The 17,760-nt window shown below is 28.5% G+C and overlaps 2 protein-coding genes across 2 annotated transcripts; one reads left to right on the top strand and one right to left on the bottom strand.

Annotated features, from left to right (window-relative positions):
- Window positions 1–1,485: 1,485 nt before the first annotated feature.
- Window positions 1,486–5,266, bottom strand: LOC123291813 (26S proteasome regulatory subunit 10B). The gene is made up of 6 exons (XM_044872233.1): window positions 5,116–5,266; window positions 4,858–4,977; window positions 3,271–3,506; window positions 2,971–3,120; window positions 2,680–2,904; window positions 1,486–1,876 (listed from the first exon to the last, which is right to left on the bottom strand). Exons 1-6 carry the CDS (start codon window positions 5,207–5,209, stop codon window positions 1,523–1,525), a joined length of 1,179 nt encoding a protein of 392 aa, XP_044728168.1. The 5' UTR covers window positions 5,210–5,266; the 3' UTR covers window positions 1,486–1,522.
- A 1,455-nt stretch (window positions 5,267–6,721) lies between these two features.
- On the top strand, window positions 6,722–15,727 carry LOC123292028 (serine-rich adhesin for platelets). The gene is made up of 3 exons (XM_044872529.1): window positions 6,722–9,488; window positions 12,454–12,664; window positions 15,470–15,727. Exons 1-3 carry the CDS (start codon window positions 6,728–6,730, stop codon window positions 15,681–15,683), a joined length of 3,186 nt encoding a protein of 1,061 aa, XP_044728464.1. The 5' UTR covers window positions 6,722–6,727; the 3' UTR covers window positions 15,684–15,727.
- The last annotated feature ends 2,033 nt before the right edge of the window (window positions 15,728–17,760 follow it).

The following is a 17,760-nucleotide window of genomic DNA, read 5'->3' as shown; positions in this document are numbered from 1 at the left end:
TTCTACAAATGGTCAAAACGTCTAAAATAATGATTTCATTATTCTTTCAATACAAGAATTTGTTCTCAATTGTCATGTCAGATTTTTTACACATGCGTTTTAGTGTTCAATGCCATTGGGTTTTTTTTGACAGATACCTAATCAAAGGGAAAAATTCTATAAAAATTACTGCATTTTATTTAATTTGTTTTTAAATTTTATAATATAATTATATCTTAATTTTGTATTATATATCCGATATTTATTTGGGTACTAAGTAAATGTTATTTGATAAATAAAAAAAATGATATACAAATGATCAAATGCAATAATGAGTATTTATGAAATCATGACCATTATATAATATCCATAAATAGATTATTAGCAACGTAGAATAATAATATTCTATTGTTGTCTAGTAATACTTCTTTTGGGTGGGTGTATTTGGATTATTTTAGTTTTAAATGCTATTCCCCGAATGACATAAATATCAGGCTTTTCTAGAATGTTATTCGAATTCACACTCAGACCGTATCTTGTCTCGATAACACTAATAACAATTCAATAATTTTTTTAACGCGAAATGAAAACTAGACACGAATAATAATAAAGATATTCACTTATTTGAACTTCATGATGAATTTTTGTCTATATTATGTTAAAGATCGTTCGAATAATTGTTTTATAAATTTTTATAAAATTGTATAATAAATTTCCCATAAGCTGCAGAATCACGGCTTTAGAATCTAGATGTCAAGAGAGATAAATTTTTGATGATGAAGCGATTAAGCTACACTTTTTAAATTTAAATAATGAAATTCATTTCCCTGGAAAGTAGACGTTGTATTATAAAAGAATTTTTCGTCAGTTATAACAAATTTTCTAAATTCCAAAAGTATTTTATTAATCATAATAGTTGAATTAGCCTGATACATTTTTCACAGTGTAAGACACAAAGAGTAAAGAACAATAATAGCGTAAGCAATTTATTAATATTCATGTACTCAAAAAACAACAAAATTATCTTCATTTATAACTATTGTGACAGTAATATCGCTCTTGGGCGAAATTAGTCTTTTAAAACTCAAAATTCTGTTTTTTATTTTATATAATAGTCCGCGGGACAGCTCCCTTTTCAGAGAATTCCCTTTTTGTTAAATGATTAATACATACTTGAAATTTCGTAAGTGGCTTCTTTTTGGCGAGTGTACTGAACTTTCTACGACATTTTCGAAAATATCGCGTTTTCAAATTAGCACGAAAACGGTATATTTAAGATATCGGTATGAAAACCCCAGTAGGGAATTTGTCGGAAACTATGACCACTTGATAACAGTCAAAAAGAAGCGACTCAGAAAAGGCTGATATTCAGCTGTCTGTAAATTAAATGTCTTAATAATATCGTTAAATCACTTCATGGTGGGAATTTTGAAAATAAAATTGAAAAACATATACAAATAAGAAAAATTTATTAATATTTGTTTTTAAAAATTACATATAATTGATTATAAATATAATATTTAGTATAACCACATGGCGGTTTTTATACGGGCTTATAATCAAGTTTACTCTCAAGTTTCTTGTTATCAGCAACTTTTCTTACAGCTTTCATAAAATCTTCTTGTATGACGTATTCACGTTCAGAACGAATTGCAAATAGACCCGCTTCTGTACACACATTTCGTAAATCAGCACCATTAAATGTATCTGATAGCTTAACAACAGCCTCATAATCGATTTCTCCGTGTTTAGCAATAGGTCCTGCATGAATTTTCAATATTTCTAAACGTGCTTGTTCATTTGGTAAAGGAATTTCAATTTTACGATCTAAACGACCTGGACGTAATAATGCTGGATCTAATGTGTCAGGCCGGTTTGTGGCCATTATCATTTTCACCTTTAAAAAATAAAACATTAATTAGTATAATATTATAAAAATTTACAACTGTGTTGCGAAAAAGTGTTGCATTCAAGTATCAATGAACTTCAATGAAATCAAGGAGCTTGGAACGCTCCCAATTCAAATAATGATTGAAGTGAATACAAGAGAACACGACCTTTTGATTCAGGATTCTCGGGCAATGGCAAGATAAACACGAATTAAAAGAGTATCAATAGCAGCATGGAAGAGAACTACTTGTGAAATTAGTACAAGATGTACTTAAATTTGCCTACTTTTTGCTCCCTCTTGTCTATAAACCTATGATTCAAGTTTCATATATTAATATAGCAATCTAGAAAAAAGCAGACAAACTTTCTGCACTGCTTTGACATGCCCAAATTTTCACTGCGAAAAGATACAAAGATAAAGCCAATATTTTATATTTATATTGCTGGTAGTATAAATTAATATTAAGAACTATAGACAATCATAGACTCTCTATTTAGCCATATCAAAAGTCTTTCAAAAATTAAATTATATTGTGTTAGCTCTCATGGAAGGATCACTACTTCCTCCAAATAACTGATTGCTTTCAAAAAAGGAATATTGTGAAATCGAACTTCGCGTCTATTCGTTTACCCGCTAACTCCCTAACTCCTTCTAAACTACGCAAAAATTTTTGTTTAATAGATCTTAATTAAAATTTTGTTTTTACTCGTACGAAGCCGGGCTAATTGTAAAAGAACAAAAATATATATTACATATCGACTTAATTTAAGAAGGCTCTCTACTGTATAAAAATAAACATCGTTCATTACCTGTCCTAATGAATCGAACCCATCCATTTGATTTAACAATTCCATTAAAGTACGTTGAATTTCACGATCAGCTGATGTACCTTCTGAAAATCTACGGCCACCAATAGCATCAATTTCATCCATAAATATGATACATGGTTGATGATCTTTTGCATAGTTGAACATTTCACGAATAAGTCGTGCACTTTCACCAATATATTTATCTACAATAGCGCTTGAAACCACCTAAACAAATTTATAGAGAATTAAATAAAATTAAAATAACGGATTTTTTGTATACAGCTATTTTACCTTTAAGAAATTAGCATCTAATTGTGAAGCTACAGCTCTGGCTAATAAAGTTTTTCCAGTTCCAGGTGGTCCATATAGCAGGCAACCTTTGGGTGGTGTAATTCCTACTCGCATGAATAATTCAGGATTTAATAAAGGCAGTTCAATGACCTAAAATATAAAAAAAATTATTTATTTGAAAATTGAGTTTTTTTTGATAGTCAGTTTTGTGTTTCACAAGAAGTTGGCGGACATTGTATATATAATCTAGTGGAATACTATGCGTAAACAAAATCAATTTTTTAAGTTTTTGTGTATTACCTCACGTAATTCACGAATTTGTTCGCTTAAACCACCAATAGCAGAATATGTGACTTCACCAGGATCTTCATGACTCATGTTGTATACAAGTGGATCAACTTCACGAGGTAGATATCGCATAATCGTTAAGGTGGTCATATCTAAGGCTACACGAGTACCAGCTTTTAACTTATTTTTATCAAGTTGACGTCTGCATCCTACCACATAACGTGGACCATTTGTAGCTTTTACGATAACTATAAATAAAATTTTAATTTAACATTTTCTCAAGAATATTTCAGGGGACAATCGGTCAATTTTTTATACGAAATTTTTACGCCGGAGATCCGATTATCTTCCTGTTAAAGTAGGAAAAAACCAAATAATCTGCAATTTAAAAATGACGAGGCAAATAAAAATCTAAAGTAGTGTAGGCCTTTCAACATTGCCCTTGCTCAATGTTGTCGCACTTCCAAATAACTTCGTGTCGAGTAATAAGTAGAAAAATATACAGGGTGTTCTGTTATTGATAGCAGAAAATTGTACCACTAAATTAAGCTTGTCAAGACAAATGGAGAAGCTCTATACCAAATTTCCATTTGAGGACTGATGCGGTAGATGTGACTATGGGAAAATAGAAGATTTATGAATTCACAGACCTATCAAATTAATTAAATTAGTAGGTGTCAATTTAGAATATAGAGGGGACTATCATAAAACAATAATTTATTGTAAATTGATTGCATTGGGTAGTGAATACTAAAATAAACATTTTGTTGTTATTATTTTTAAACATTGTCTCACTTTACAACGTCAACACACAACATACATACTTTGGTTTGTCTCGAAGTATATGTATCTAAGCATAACTGGTCCGTTTTGCTAAATTAATGCTTACGGTATGTAATATCGCACGATTGGCTGCGTACAACACTTAATTTACAAATAAAAGCAGTGTAGGTTTTAATGGGTTGGTTTTTATAATAACATAAGTAGCCAAATAGTTTTTGTGTAAAATTTTTGCATTTAGAGACGCCTTCCACTATGATAAAACACATTCTCTATTTAAGTACTGTTTTATTGGTTTCATTCAAAATTTTATTGAACTGTGATTCGATAAAGATATATTAATTTATTTTGTTAATTATCTCGCAAAGTAGGCTTCAGATCCAAAAGTGGAAAATAACTTTTTCCTTCGTCATTATGAGCTTATTCTGCAGGATGATGATCTGCAGTCAATAACAGAACGCCCTGTATTTTCTACTTATTAGTTTATTGGAAATTATGTTTTCAGTCTATTTTGTTAAAAATATATTCCCTTCATGAAGCATAATACAAATATTAAGCTAAATTTTAAACACTCACAAGTGTTTAATGCTACTGAAGATAATTGTCAAAGCAATCGAATTTAGACAATTAATTTTTTTAATAAGTTTAGCTAAACTGAAAGGTATATTTTAACAAAATGCCTAATGTATAGCCCACAGATATAGTCATCTTAATTTGAATGATAGTTTCTAGTATTAATAAAAGCTTGCCTTTAAAAAACTATTTATGCTAAAATTTGATTCCTTAATTGTATTCCAATTAAAAGGTTAATTTACTTACATTTTTCTTCAGTTAATTGTTTCAAAACTTCACCAACAATTTGACCAACACTTTGTAAAGCTTTCAAATCATTTTCTGATTTATCATATTGTTTAGTCAAATCTTTTAATTGCTCTCGCACTGAAAACAAAACATTTTTTTTTTTGAAATAGCATAATTAATAGTATTTTGATGACATGGGTTATGGATTTGTGAAGATTGGAACAAGCCGTATGTGATATTTAATATCTAAATTTATCTTTGGAAAATGAAACTTACTTTCTTTTAATCTTGATTCCACTTCTTTGTGTTCTAACAATTTTTTTCTGTAATCTTGAAGACATTTTTCACGTTCAGAATCAATTGTCGCCATGATTTACAACTATTTGTTTCTTGATTCTTCAATTTTAAACAGTCACTTCAAAAATACTTTTCATTATTGTATCAATCCCGGTGATGATGTATTACGAAGGAGGTATAATTCGTGAAATAATAAAGTAGAATAACTGAAAGAATGAAATTTAAAAAAAAAAAATTTATAGCAAATTATCTTTTGTTAAATTGTAAAAATTTTAAATAATTATTTTAATAATATTAATTTTCATTTTAAAATAAACAAGTAGGTTTATGACGTTTAAGATGCGCGTACATAGTGCTGGTTTGTTCATAACAGCCATAAAAAATAAAATAATATTTACTTAAGTTTACTCGCCTTTCAAAGATTAGGTCGATAAAGAGACACAAATAAAATATGGCTGTCTAATTTTAATTTTTTTAAATCTTTTGATTAATTCACTTTCTCCTCTTTTATCCTGTTCGGTAGAATCGTATATTTGTAGAAAATTATGGTACTTCCCAGTGAGATAGAGCTAAATTAAGGGAGCTGTGTAAATCCGATAGCAATATATGACATATTATGACAAAAGAAACAAAAATATGGTGAAATCGTTGTAAAACTAAATTGATTTTTATCCCATATATTCCATTTTATGTTGAATTGAACAGTGATCGGGAATTGAACCCGCGTCTCTTATGATGTGACTCACTTACTGTGTAATACTTTCACTTCCATATACAAGTATTGACCTGATTTGTATATGTCACCGTAATATTGTAATTTCCGCCAGATTGTAAAACTAACTAATAAAATTGTGAATTCGATTTCCAAAAACCACCCCAACCCGTACTAACTTGTCGACCCAGGCCAACTAAACATAATGCAATGAGTTAATTTTCGTTAATTAGTGTTAAGTTTAGCGCTGGTTGTAGTAGTTTTTTTACAATCAAGTTTACAGTCTGACGGAACTGCAGTACGTGTATCAAATTGCAATCAAACGAAAAGAGCTAAATCATTTTTCACACATAACTTGATGTAAAAATAAGTATACAACTGAACAATGGGTTTTAACCTGCAAATTTATCGAGTTTTTAAAATTTGGCGAAAAAGATGAGTTCTTTATCTCAATTCGACAGATTTATTTTGGAATTTGAAATAATGTAAAATTGAAAATACAGTTCAGTGGAATTATAACTGAAAATGTCGCTTTTGTGAACACGACACATAAAATGCAAAATGAATATTAATTCTAAACACTTCCATATAACGGAACGGTGGAATTCCTAATCGGTCGTGTGACCATGTAGAAATATTAATGACATATATTATTATTACTAATCTAGTGAAGAGAATGTCATTCACAAAGTGAAGATTACTAAATAATAATTAAACAATAAGTGTTTAAAGTGAAAATGTAAATAATAACTAATAAATTACAAAATTTGTCTGTTCTTTTAAAAGAACGACAATTAAAAATAAGTGTATTGCAATATTCATTTTTTACGTTTTTTTATGTAAATAAAATTAATTTATAAAAAAAAAAATTCATCAGGTATGGCTGAATTAATTAACATTAACAATGAGCCAGGTGCAATATCGTCATCAACACAAGAAGGTGATGACTCAAAGGTACAATCTCAATCAGAACCTTCAACCAGTGAAGAAAGTAGCAACTCAAACCCATCATCAATCGTACCCGAATCTCCAAAGCCATTAGCGTTTGTAATCGACTTTGGTGAACGAAAATCCGTCGATACAAATCGTTTTAAAAACATGTTTGAAAAATATCAAAATCGTCATCGTCGGGGACAATCATTATCAAAAATTCAATCACCCGTACAAAAAACGACCAACCCTGTACAAAAGCCACCATCAAGTGTATTCCCCCGTAAAACAGATTATCATTCCGAAGGATATTTTTCATCTGATCAAGAGGAAAAAAGTGATGCATCATTTATACGACAATTAAAAATGTTAGGATTAAAATCGAATGTGATGAATGCTGTGCATGGTCAAACGAAGAATGATTTAACATTACCATTACAAAATACAACGACTCAACGTTTAGGTGAATCAAATTTTGATATAAATAATATTGTGAGTCCAGAAATGGATTTAAAAGACATATCTAGTCCAGAATTTGATATTTTAACACCGTCAGATCCTACACCGTGTATGGTGAAATCAATGCCAGAATTTAATACGAATACAATACAATCCGTCGTACATAGTCCACAAGTTATACAAAAAGAATCATCACAAAGTATGTTTATACCATTTCATCCGATTAATAATAATAATCATATAGCTCCAAGTCCAATAAATAACATAAAAAATCATAAAGTAGCTGAAAATACAAATACAAATCATAAAATAGCTGAAAATACAATTGTAAATAATCTAACAAACAGTATTAGTATAACAACAACTAGTGAAAGTACGACAGAAGAAAGTACTACAAACAATATCGATGATAGTTATGAAATTCAAGAGTTCGAAGATTCTGATTCCGTTAGTGAGGCTGGTACTTACACTTTAGATGCGGATAATTATACAGAAGAACAAAAAGCACGGATGAGTATTGATCGTGAAATAACAAATATACCAGAATTGTCGGCTGCCCAAAGGACACAACATTTTGTGGAAAGTACTCTACAATATGTATCAAATAATTTTGAAAGTGAAACAACAACAAATTCAGTTGGAGAAGGTGTGAAAAATATTAATCTACGAAAAACTACAACAGAAATCTCAATTGATGGCAATAATTCGTTAAATCTAGTCAAAAAGAATGTTATTTTAAATAATATCGATTCAATACGTAAAAATAAGAATACTAATAAAATATTATTTGCTAGTTCAAAAGCGAAAAATGGTTGTGGATTAGAACAGGAAATTGATACAGGTCGTTTTACATCAATAACAACCTGTGGGGTATTTAATCAAGAAAAAAATCGTACTCAATCACAAACTGTTGAATTATCACCCGAGAAAAAATCACCATCTCGACGAAATAGCTTAACACGATCGGATGTTTATTTCGATAATATTAAGCAAATCGATCAAACCGTTAAAAAACCACCGATAAGTCCCACGAAAATACCTTCACCGATTCATAGTTTATCACGACCACGTAGTCGAGCTAGTGCGGATTTATCTGATAGTAGTGTAGAAACTGATTGTTATTTAAAACATACCCAAAATGTAATCTCGAATTTACAAGCACGTTTAACTTCTGATACAAAATATGATCAACAACGGAATAAAATTGCACAAAATATATTAAAAAATCAAACGAAACATATACGACATAACTCGTATGATTCAAAAAATACGAATAATAAGTTAGAAAATTTTCAAGCGAAATTATTTACAACAAATATTGATCAAACACCGAACATAGCAACACGAAGTCCAACACACAAACTATATAATTCACCCAATAATAGTCCAATAAAACGTTCGAGTAGTTTTTCGGTGAAACATTTACAAACAAGTACAGAATTTGGTTATATTAATTCACCGATATCATCTCCACGGGTACCAAAAGAAACAAATTTATTACGTATGTCACCAAATTTAAATGATAATTCAAAAGTGCATCGATCATCGTCTACGGCTAGTATTAAAAAACATTTAAATCCATATCATAATCGACGACATAGTGCAAATTCACCAGAAAATCGTTATGTGTCAAGTAATGAATCGTTAAATCAACAGAAAACAACACGTCACGAGAATAAGAATCAAATTTTAGTTACATCAGAATCAAGTAGCGACGATGATTTTGGTAATAACATATTTATTCGAAATAAAGAAGTCAATAATATCACAAATACACGACATAATCGCGCATTTAGTTTACGTCGAGCACGTTTAGATTTAGAACCAGTCAATACATCGAAATGCCCGAATACACCAGAGATGCGACGAAAATTTGTATCAAATACACCATCATCTATGGCAATTACAACACCTGAGTTACAGAAAAAAACTGGTACGGTACGTAGTGCATCGATTGATTCACGGAAACCTGAAGTGAAAAGTCGATATTTATCGAATATCACAAAAAATACAAAACCAGTTGCAACAACAACGATATCGAATGCATCGTCAGTGAATAATGTATTATCGAAAAGTGTTCCAAATAATCGAAGTTCATCGTCATCGTCAACGGTTTCATCTAGTGGTGTTGTTAAATCATCGTCGTTAAGTGTTCCTCCGAAAAATACTGCAATTGCTAGAACGGACTCAGGAAGATTTAGTATGCGTGCTGTAAAACCTAAACAAACCGTTACTACACCAAAAACTAGCAGTAAGACTATTTTTTAATTCATAATTAACTAGTTGTTAGTCGTCCTCTTCGCTCCAAGATTCCAAGTTTGTAGGCAGGAATACTAGAAAAAGAAATCCTTATCTTCAGGTCTTTGAACATTTCCTATTAAACGAAAATAAAACTAAAAGATTTATATTTTCATCACTCAATGACAATCCATATACAAGGCCGAAATTAGGCCGAAATTCTTAGCTTCTCGAAAAGTAATAAAACTTTGTGAAATATTTCTACAAATTCGAACGGATAGAACAAAGAAAATATTTGAATAATTCTTTTAAAAGAAATTTATTGATATATATTAAAGAAATTATTTTATTTTAAAGTAAAAGTATTTTTTTTATTAAGTAATATACACGTATAAAAACTTGGCTTTTGTGACTGAATATTGTATTTCCTTATAAAATTATATACACGGTATTTCAAAATGGTATAATAACACTTTGTAAAAAAAACACTTAAATTTGCCATACCTATAAGAATTGTTACTTAGAGTCGAATTGTACGTACAGCGTAAACTAGTCGAAATAAATTCAGGTATACTCGAAATGGATATATCCGTGGAAATCTGGATTTTTTATTTTATATAATTGATTTAAATTTAAGAGAAAAGTCTGTAAACGAGATAAGCAAAAAGCAAATTGTAATTCATGCCCCATTTTTTGTAAAAATTTACACGTAATTGGCATGACCGTTTAAAACTTGTAATTCTTTAGCCATAATTTTGGGACAACCTGTATACGTAATTCAATTATTCACTATTGCCACAAAAAACCGAATCGATTAGTATACTTCAAGTGAAATTTAGTTTGAAAAACGGATATCAGCTTTGAGAATTTATACGTTTAAAATTGCACTACATTTTCACTTTTATTTTGACCGTAGAACCTGAAAGTAAAAAATAATGTAAGAGGTGTTTCATTTAAAAAAATACAACTTTGCTTTTCGTATTTTCCGGACATTCTGTACATTACGTTTTTTTTAATGGTTTAATTTAGAACATGCTTTAAAAAAATTGTATACTTAAGTAATTACAAAATCCTGAAAATTTAAACTATCTATCTGATTATTTTTCGTAATATAAGACATTTTCATCTGCTACAAAAATTTTGTAATAATTTTGCGGTTTTGTAATAAAATAATAAGTTGGTTATTTCAACTTATTTTATTACTTAATTAAAAAAAAATTTAGAATCATACATCATTCGTAAATTATTTAAATTAATTGGTATTACATTTATGTACTTAAGTTATTTGTGTGCAGGTGACATTATTTTCTGACAATGAGACATTCAGTATTACTTATCAATCTGACAAATATTGAATAATAATAATTTTCATAAAATTTAATAAAAATTTAAGGTAGTTGTCTTGCTACAATAATGTCAAAATATTTTGGATTATATGAGCGGTAAGAGGAGATGAGCTTGCAGTGAAATGAGCTATAATTTTTGTCTAATACTGTACCTACGGAGCTTCAGAGTTCACACACATAATACTATTGTGTTTTAGAATACTTTACTATAGTTTTTTCTGTTCAACTCGTCGACTTGTTGCCATAAATCTCAAAGGTAGCACAGAACTGCCGTGCGTCCTTAAATGAGCTGGCCTTTTACTTTAAAGTCACTTCATCGTGGCTAATTTACTAATAAGAGATTTCAGGTTACGTATTCAACGACATATTTTTGAGTTTTAAAGAGGGTGGACAGGTGCTTGAAGCACCCGATATTATAAAATAGTGTAATGACTTTTGAGCCACCTTTATGTATAATGTAACTTAATAGTATGCAAAAGTGAAACACCTGTTACCTGCATCTTGTTCATCTTATAAGGAATTTGATATATTATTTAACTAGGGCATCATAACATTAGTCACATAGTTTATTGAATATATTATCTCACTGTCAACATATTTTTTTATTTCGGTAGATACGATGTGTAGATGTAGATAGTAAAATTATTCAAATTAATGAGCTGCCTGCCGCCCTATATTCAAGTGTATCATTGACATTGTTTTTTAAGGATTAAACGTTTATAAATAACTTAATTAACATATTATTCGTTCGATAAAAATATCGACGTGATCTTAGATTTTTTACATTTTTGTATTTTAAAATATTTTCTTAATATACCAGTTTATGCTCTATTCAATTTCCGTAGCAGATGGATGTCCGTATCAAGTTTTTTTATGTACTTATTCACTGAATTTAATTTATGGATTAAAAAAAAAATTTTTCTTTACTGTTTCTGCCACGTCTTCCGATAATCGTGCCATTTTTTGCCAAAAATTTCCATTTTATGGCAATAAACTTAGTATTTATCGACCAGTTTATGCTCTAAGAGGTATTTTTGTTCGCTGTTTACGAATCATACAATCCGTGTAATCGGACATCGAATTCGTAATAAGTACTTAGTTTGTTTAAATAAATAAATGACTTCAAAAGTAGGTGTATATTTAACACTGGTCTTATGGGAAAACGGTAGATGGATGATATGCTTTCATAGATTCTTCCAAAACTAGTCCGTAGAAATTTTAAAAAGCTATTCAAATTTAAGTTAAAAACATTATAAATAATTTAAAAAAAAAACTCGTTGTGCCCGACTAATTAATGTATGAGCACGGTAGTGGAGACACGAATTTAAAAAATATATTTTTTCAATTTCGATGGTGTATTATGTTATAACTTGACAATATAAGACGAAAAGTAAAAATAAAATTTTTCGATATCTGGAGTAATTTTCAAACTATCGAAAATTGAAAATTTTGTTTAAATATTTAGCTTTCAATATTTTGAAAACCAAGATATCGAATAATTTTATTATTATTTTTCGTCTTCATTTATGAAGTTATAACAAAATTCATCATCAAAGTTGAAAATAAGGTATAAACAATTTCAACTACTTACTATTTTACTAACTGAAACAAAATTAATTTTTTTTTTTTCAGATAAAAAAGGTAATCGTAGCAATTCAACACTAACAAGTCGTGAAGTAGAATTTCAAAATTGGAAGCGGAGAAAAAGTTATGATCCAATGAAAGCGGCCGCTGAAGGAAAACGTAAAGCTGAATTAAACAAAAAATTGAACCAAAATAATTCGAATAATATAATGACACAATCCTATACACAAACTAGCCAAGAGTGTGATAGCTCACCAAGGTAAATAATGTATTTAAAATTACTTTATTTTTTTTTGTGTAGCTAAAATGCTATTAAATATTAGTGATGTATTTGTTTCGTTTTCTTTCTATTATGCGGCACATATTGGCTACAAATCTACAATTGTTTACACAGAAAGAAGAGCTTTTAATGATCTATTAGTTTTGTTCTTGAAAGAAAATTTAAAATGATTTAGAAAATAGTAATTTTAATATGAAATATCTAGAAAGCGTCCTGTAAAACCGAAAATTTGATAATAAATATATTTCATTGTACTCAAGTCTTGGAAGTGGACCAAAAATTTTTCCCTTGCTGTTGTACACATAAAATAGCTAAATGCAAAAATCTAAATAAAAACAAATCCATATTGCCATCTTATATAAAGCTAGACTGATGAAAGCAATCCTTAAAATCAAGCCCGTGCGCGGGAATTATTCAAGTTTCAATTTTTGTCCATTATGTTAGGTCATAAAGTCAATAAAAACCCGAAACTCTGTGTCGGTATATATTGAACGAGGCTAAATCGTTTAGCCGATATTCAGACATTGTCAATTTAAGGCAGGTTTTGCGACGACGCAAAGTTGAAAAGATGCGTTCATTCGTCGCAGGCAAAACTGCCAGAAACGCAGTCTTCATTGCAAATATCGAGTGCTTCAAGTGAATTTTTGTCGTCCTGTCCGGCAATGCGTTTTTGCCAAAATTTCATCGACCCAGATATCTTGTAAAATCTTCGTGCAAAATTGAAGCTAATAGATCATTATTTAGCAGAAATTAAAAAAAAAATTAACTCACAAATACATATTTTCTAAATTTATTACAAATTTTTTAAGTTTAATTTCTTTTTACATAAACTTTTACACTTAGGTACTGTGATAATAACAATTCGGCTTCAATACGATAGTATTTCTAGGTATGTGTTAAATGTCTCCAAAATCTGCGTTGTAAAATTCGTTCATTTTAAAAACAATCGCTTCATACCTATACAAAAAATTTTTGTAGTACACTTTAAAATTTTTTATTTATGTTTGATTGCCACACTGTTTTGTACATAAACGTTTGCTTTCCGAGCCTTTATCTATAGCCCCGTAAACGATCAATCATAATTTCTTTTATGGACCGATAAATAGCTCGAAAAAGGTTAATTGACTCTGTTAAGGTGCTGAAATGTTTCCTTGTGTAAAAATTCTAACCGCCTGATTGTTGATAGAATGGTAATTTTACAGAATCTAACAAAATGTGTGGCACCTGAGTGGTAATCACTACTAACCTGTTTTCGGGCTAGATATCGATCTATTAGACGTCGTTAACCTTTAAGGGTCTGATAAAGTATTTGGGTACCTTTTCATATTGTTAAATAGATAAAAGTAAATTAATTTATATCCTTAAAGGTTAAATGATTTATCGTTTAAAGATCATGTTCGGTTTTTTCAATTATATAAAAAAAAGTATTCAAATATTTCATGGTATGAGAACCGAATATGATTTAATGTTATGTTTCAGCTTTTTTTAATGCTGGTTTTGTTGTGTTGATAAGTTCTTATAAAACATTTTAAAATAATAACAATGAAATGAAGTAATATTAGAATGTACATCAAAGTTTATAAATTTCGTGCGAGCAATTTTCTGCCAAACAAATCTTAATAGCTATCGCGATTCGCAGTAGCATTGGAGTGGATAATGTAATAAACAAAGAATCTTAATATCAAAAAACACTATGACTACATTTACTGCTACATCTATTTTAGCCAATTTAACCAATATTAAAATGCTTTTCAACCCTGTCCAAGGTAGAAGTAGAAATAGTTGTAGTAGTGAATATAGATATAATAGATCTTTGATAAAAAAAGGCGACGTAATTGTGCATCGTAATTATTATTTTTACAAATAATTAAAAACATTCTAATATTGATTGTAAATATTGGTACAGTCATTCTAGGTAACATTGACCATACCTTGACAATTTTTCATTTTTTTAAATCTATAGACAAAAATATTGTAAATGTATCGGAACATAACCTAAACAGGTTATAAATAATAAAAAAGGATTTTATAGAGAAATAATTTCATTTGTCAAAAGAAATCGTTGATTTTTTTCAAGTCATGATGCAATCGCTGTTTTCAATTTACAATATTGTGTTTCAGAGACTTCAAGCGAGTCTCTAGAGCTAAAGAATTCAAAATCAAGTGTTGGTTTTCATTTGTTTTAGTGTTACGATTATGTAAGAAGTATTCGTTGCGTGCCGAACCGAACCTAAAATGTTTCCCGATTATTATTTATAATTAACTCTGTTCTGCACCCAATGAATAGATGGTTTTATTTATAGTAATCGAATTAGGATCGATCTTCACTCATCTGTAAACGTAAATTATGAACGAAAAGAGGCAGACAACTCAGCGGCTTCATATTCCTTATGGTTTTTTCTTTCGAGTAGATCCAAAGTCAAAAGATATGGAAAAAGTGAAAAATTTCAAAAAATTTTACTCTTGGTATTTTCACTAAAAGTATTCTTGACAACATTTTTTTAGGCAACCTATTACAGGGATATTTTATAAATATTTTACATTTCATAAAAAATAATTTTCATTCGGTAAACAGATGAGTGAAGGTCGATCCTATTTCGGCTCTTAGACTATAAATTCTTAATTATTATTAATTTATTATCCTCACTCAACAATTCTTAAAATTTCTTACATTATTTAAGAGTTATTCAAACGTTTTTTCATAAAATATTCATTTTATTAATAATAAAATTAAATTATTAAATAATAAAAAGTATTTTGCTAAAGTTTATTTTTTAATTTTAGTCATTCTAGCTCAGTGCATCGATCACAAAGTTTTCATGGAACAGGAGGTCTTGATAATTATATATCAAGTGATGAAGATTTAACATTATCGGCTGATGATGGTGAAGGTATTACACCTCCAGCACCAACGCCAAATACAAGAAGTCCAGATAAAGTAATAGGTAGCCAATCACATGTTAAACAAGCATGGTGCGCGAAAAATACTCGATATTAATTTGTAAGTAAATTATATAAAACGATTTAAAAAAAAAATCATACAAAAAAATGAGTAAAAATATTTATCCATTTCAAATATAAAAAATTTTTTTTTTTAAATAAATGCTATTTGATTAGAAAATTTTAAATGTGGTTGCAATAATAAATTTTAAACATCGTTTTATTTTATATTTTATTTTTTAAAATTTTTATTTCGGACTGTTTATGAAGTTTATTTAAGTTAGTCTTTTTTTGAAGCTGAATTAAGAAAAAATTTTCTTCCATTACAAGTAAGAAGGATTTATATCCTTCCAAGGAAGGATTTTATCATTATTAATTAATTTACTGTTGAAAGTAAATATTTGAGTCTGTTAAGACATTCTAAGTTTTCCTGTGTGCAAATTATTTTTTAAATCATTTCCCACAGTACACCAATGAGTGACAGAGAATGCATATACATTAAGCAATGTGTATAAGAAAGATACTATTATCTGTATGCTTGTATTTGTTCTTAGCTATTATTAACTAATATATTTGGTCTCTGAACAGTAGTAGTAGAGAACAAATGCCTTAATCAGTCATAGCTACAAACACATACAAGCAAACATATAATAATATCTTTCCTATATGCATTAATTAATGTATATGTACTCTCTCACACTCATTAAAGTACTATGAGAAATGATTTAAAAAACAATTTGTATAATGGCCCATGCTAATTATTTTCAAACAACATTTTAATAAATGTTGGCAGTCGTGGTGACAAACATTTACAAAGTATATTTTGTTTAAACAAATGAAATGAAATTATATAATTTCTATATAAGTACTAAAAGTATTTAGATATACATATCAATTAATTGTATTTTATGTTTTATAAAATATAATCCGCTTCTTAACTGTGCAATTTTTTTAGACAACGAAATGTTTAATTAAAAATTTTAATTTTGGTGCTAGATTTTCTAGATATAATATTAAATCTTTGGTTTCGAAATATGAACCCATTATTTTTCTAAAATAGGATAATTTAAAAAATACGGTTGATTTTTCATGATAACACACTGTGTTATAGGTACTTCGGCTTCAATGAAACAGAAATTGTGAACAAAAAATTGATATACTAGATAAAGTAATTTTCTGAGATTACAATATTTTATTCTTTCTGTTACTATAAAATATTTGTAATGAACTACAGATTTTATAAATATTTTATCTTGTCTTAAAAGTTTTTGAACAAAGCATTTTCATTTTACAAATTTTGGGCTTGATTAAATGCCTTAAGGCTATTTGTAAAATACCCGAAATTATATCGAGGAAAGTGATAAATTTTATTTTAGGAATTGTATATTTTTTAGAAGATAATTTTCGTTTTTAAATTTTATTTGTATTTGAAATGGATATATTAAAATTTTTTATGTTATTTGTTTATACATAATTAAACTAGTAATTATAAATAATTGAAAAAAATTATTTAAAAAAATTTTCTTTTTAAATATTAAATATTAATAATTCTTAAGCGCCAAATTTTATAATATTTTAATGTACCGATAAACAATTGTTAACAATAATAATATCTATAAACAATATTATTAAATAATGTCTTTCGATGCTTTTGATATGCGATATATTTTTTCTTTTTGTTAATTTTTTAATCGTATATATAAAATTTCCAACATAATTTATGTCGGACCTATTTGTAATTAATCTTCACGAACTTAATGTAGATTTATATAAATTGTCTTTCTACTGAATGGGAGAAAGGCATTTTCTTTTAACAAACTTTTCCGTGAAATGATAAATAGGTAGTTGGCTCATAAAAAAAGACAATGAGATATTTGTCATTACACGGAAATTGTGCTCTTTGCTCTTCTACAAGAAAGTGAAGTGGTGTTCTTTGAAAAATTTCATAATATATTTATTTCCTAATTAATTACTACAACTTCAACTACTTTTTATAGTTAAATAAAAATGTTTGAAATGATTTGGACTATAAAGAAAATAAAACTAAAAAGAAAAACTTCTCTCAATTTCCTTCATTTATCAATGAGCATTGAGAGAAAGCTCAAAAAAGATGTGAAGATCTTTTTTTGTCTGAA

This window comes from Chrysoperla carnea, chromosome 2 (assembly GCF_905475395.1).
Source record: "Chrysoperla carnea chromosome 2, inChrCarn1.1, whole genome shotgun sequence".
Classification (NCBI taxonomy): domain Eukaryota; kingdom Metazoa; phylum Arthropoda; class Insecta; order Neuroptera; family Chrysopidae; genus Chrysoperla; species Chrysoperla carnea.
Note: the sequence above shows the minus strand (reverse complement) of the source record. Positions and strands in the feature narration are given on the sequence as shown.

Bases quoted from the DNA above. Each gene is read 5' to 3' on its own strand.
- LOC123291813 (XM_044872233.1), bottom strand. From the start codon at position 5,209: ATGGCGACAATTGATTCTGAACGTGAAAAATGTCTTCAAGATTACAGA. The intron at 4,978-5,115 runs GTAAGTTTCATT...TTTTGTTTTCAG, and splicing joins GGAATCAAGATTAAAAGAAA to TGCGAGAGCAATTAAAAGAT. The intron at 2,905-2,970 runs GTAAAATAGCTG...AAATTTGTTTAG, and splicing joins TAGATGCTAATTTCTTAAAG to GTGGTTTCAAGCGCTATTGT.
- LOC123292028 (XM_044872529.1), top strand. From the start codon at position 6,728: ATGGCTGAATTAATTAACATTAACAATGAGCCAGGTGCAATATCGTCA. The intron at 9,489-12,453 runs GTAAGACTATTT...TTTTTTTTTCAG, and splicing joins TACTACACCAAAAACTAGCA to ATAAAAAAGGTAATCGTAGC. The intron at 12,665-15,469 runs GTAAATAATGTA...TTTTAATTTTAG, and splicing joins GAGTGTGATAGCTCACCAAG to TCATTCTAGCTCAGTGCATC.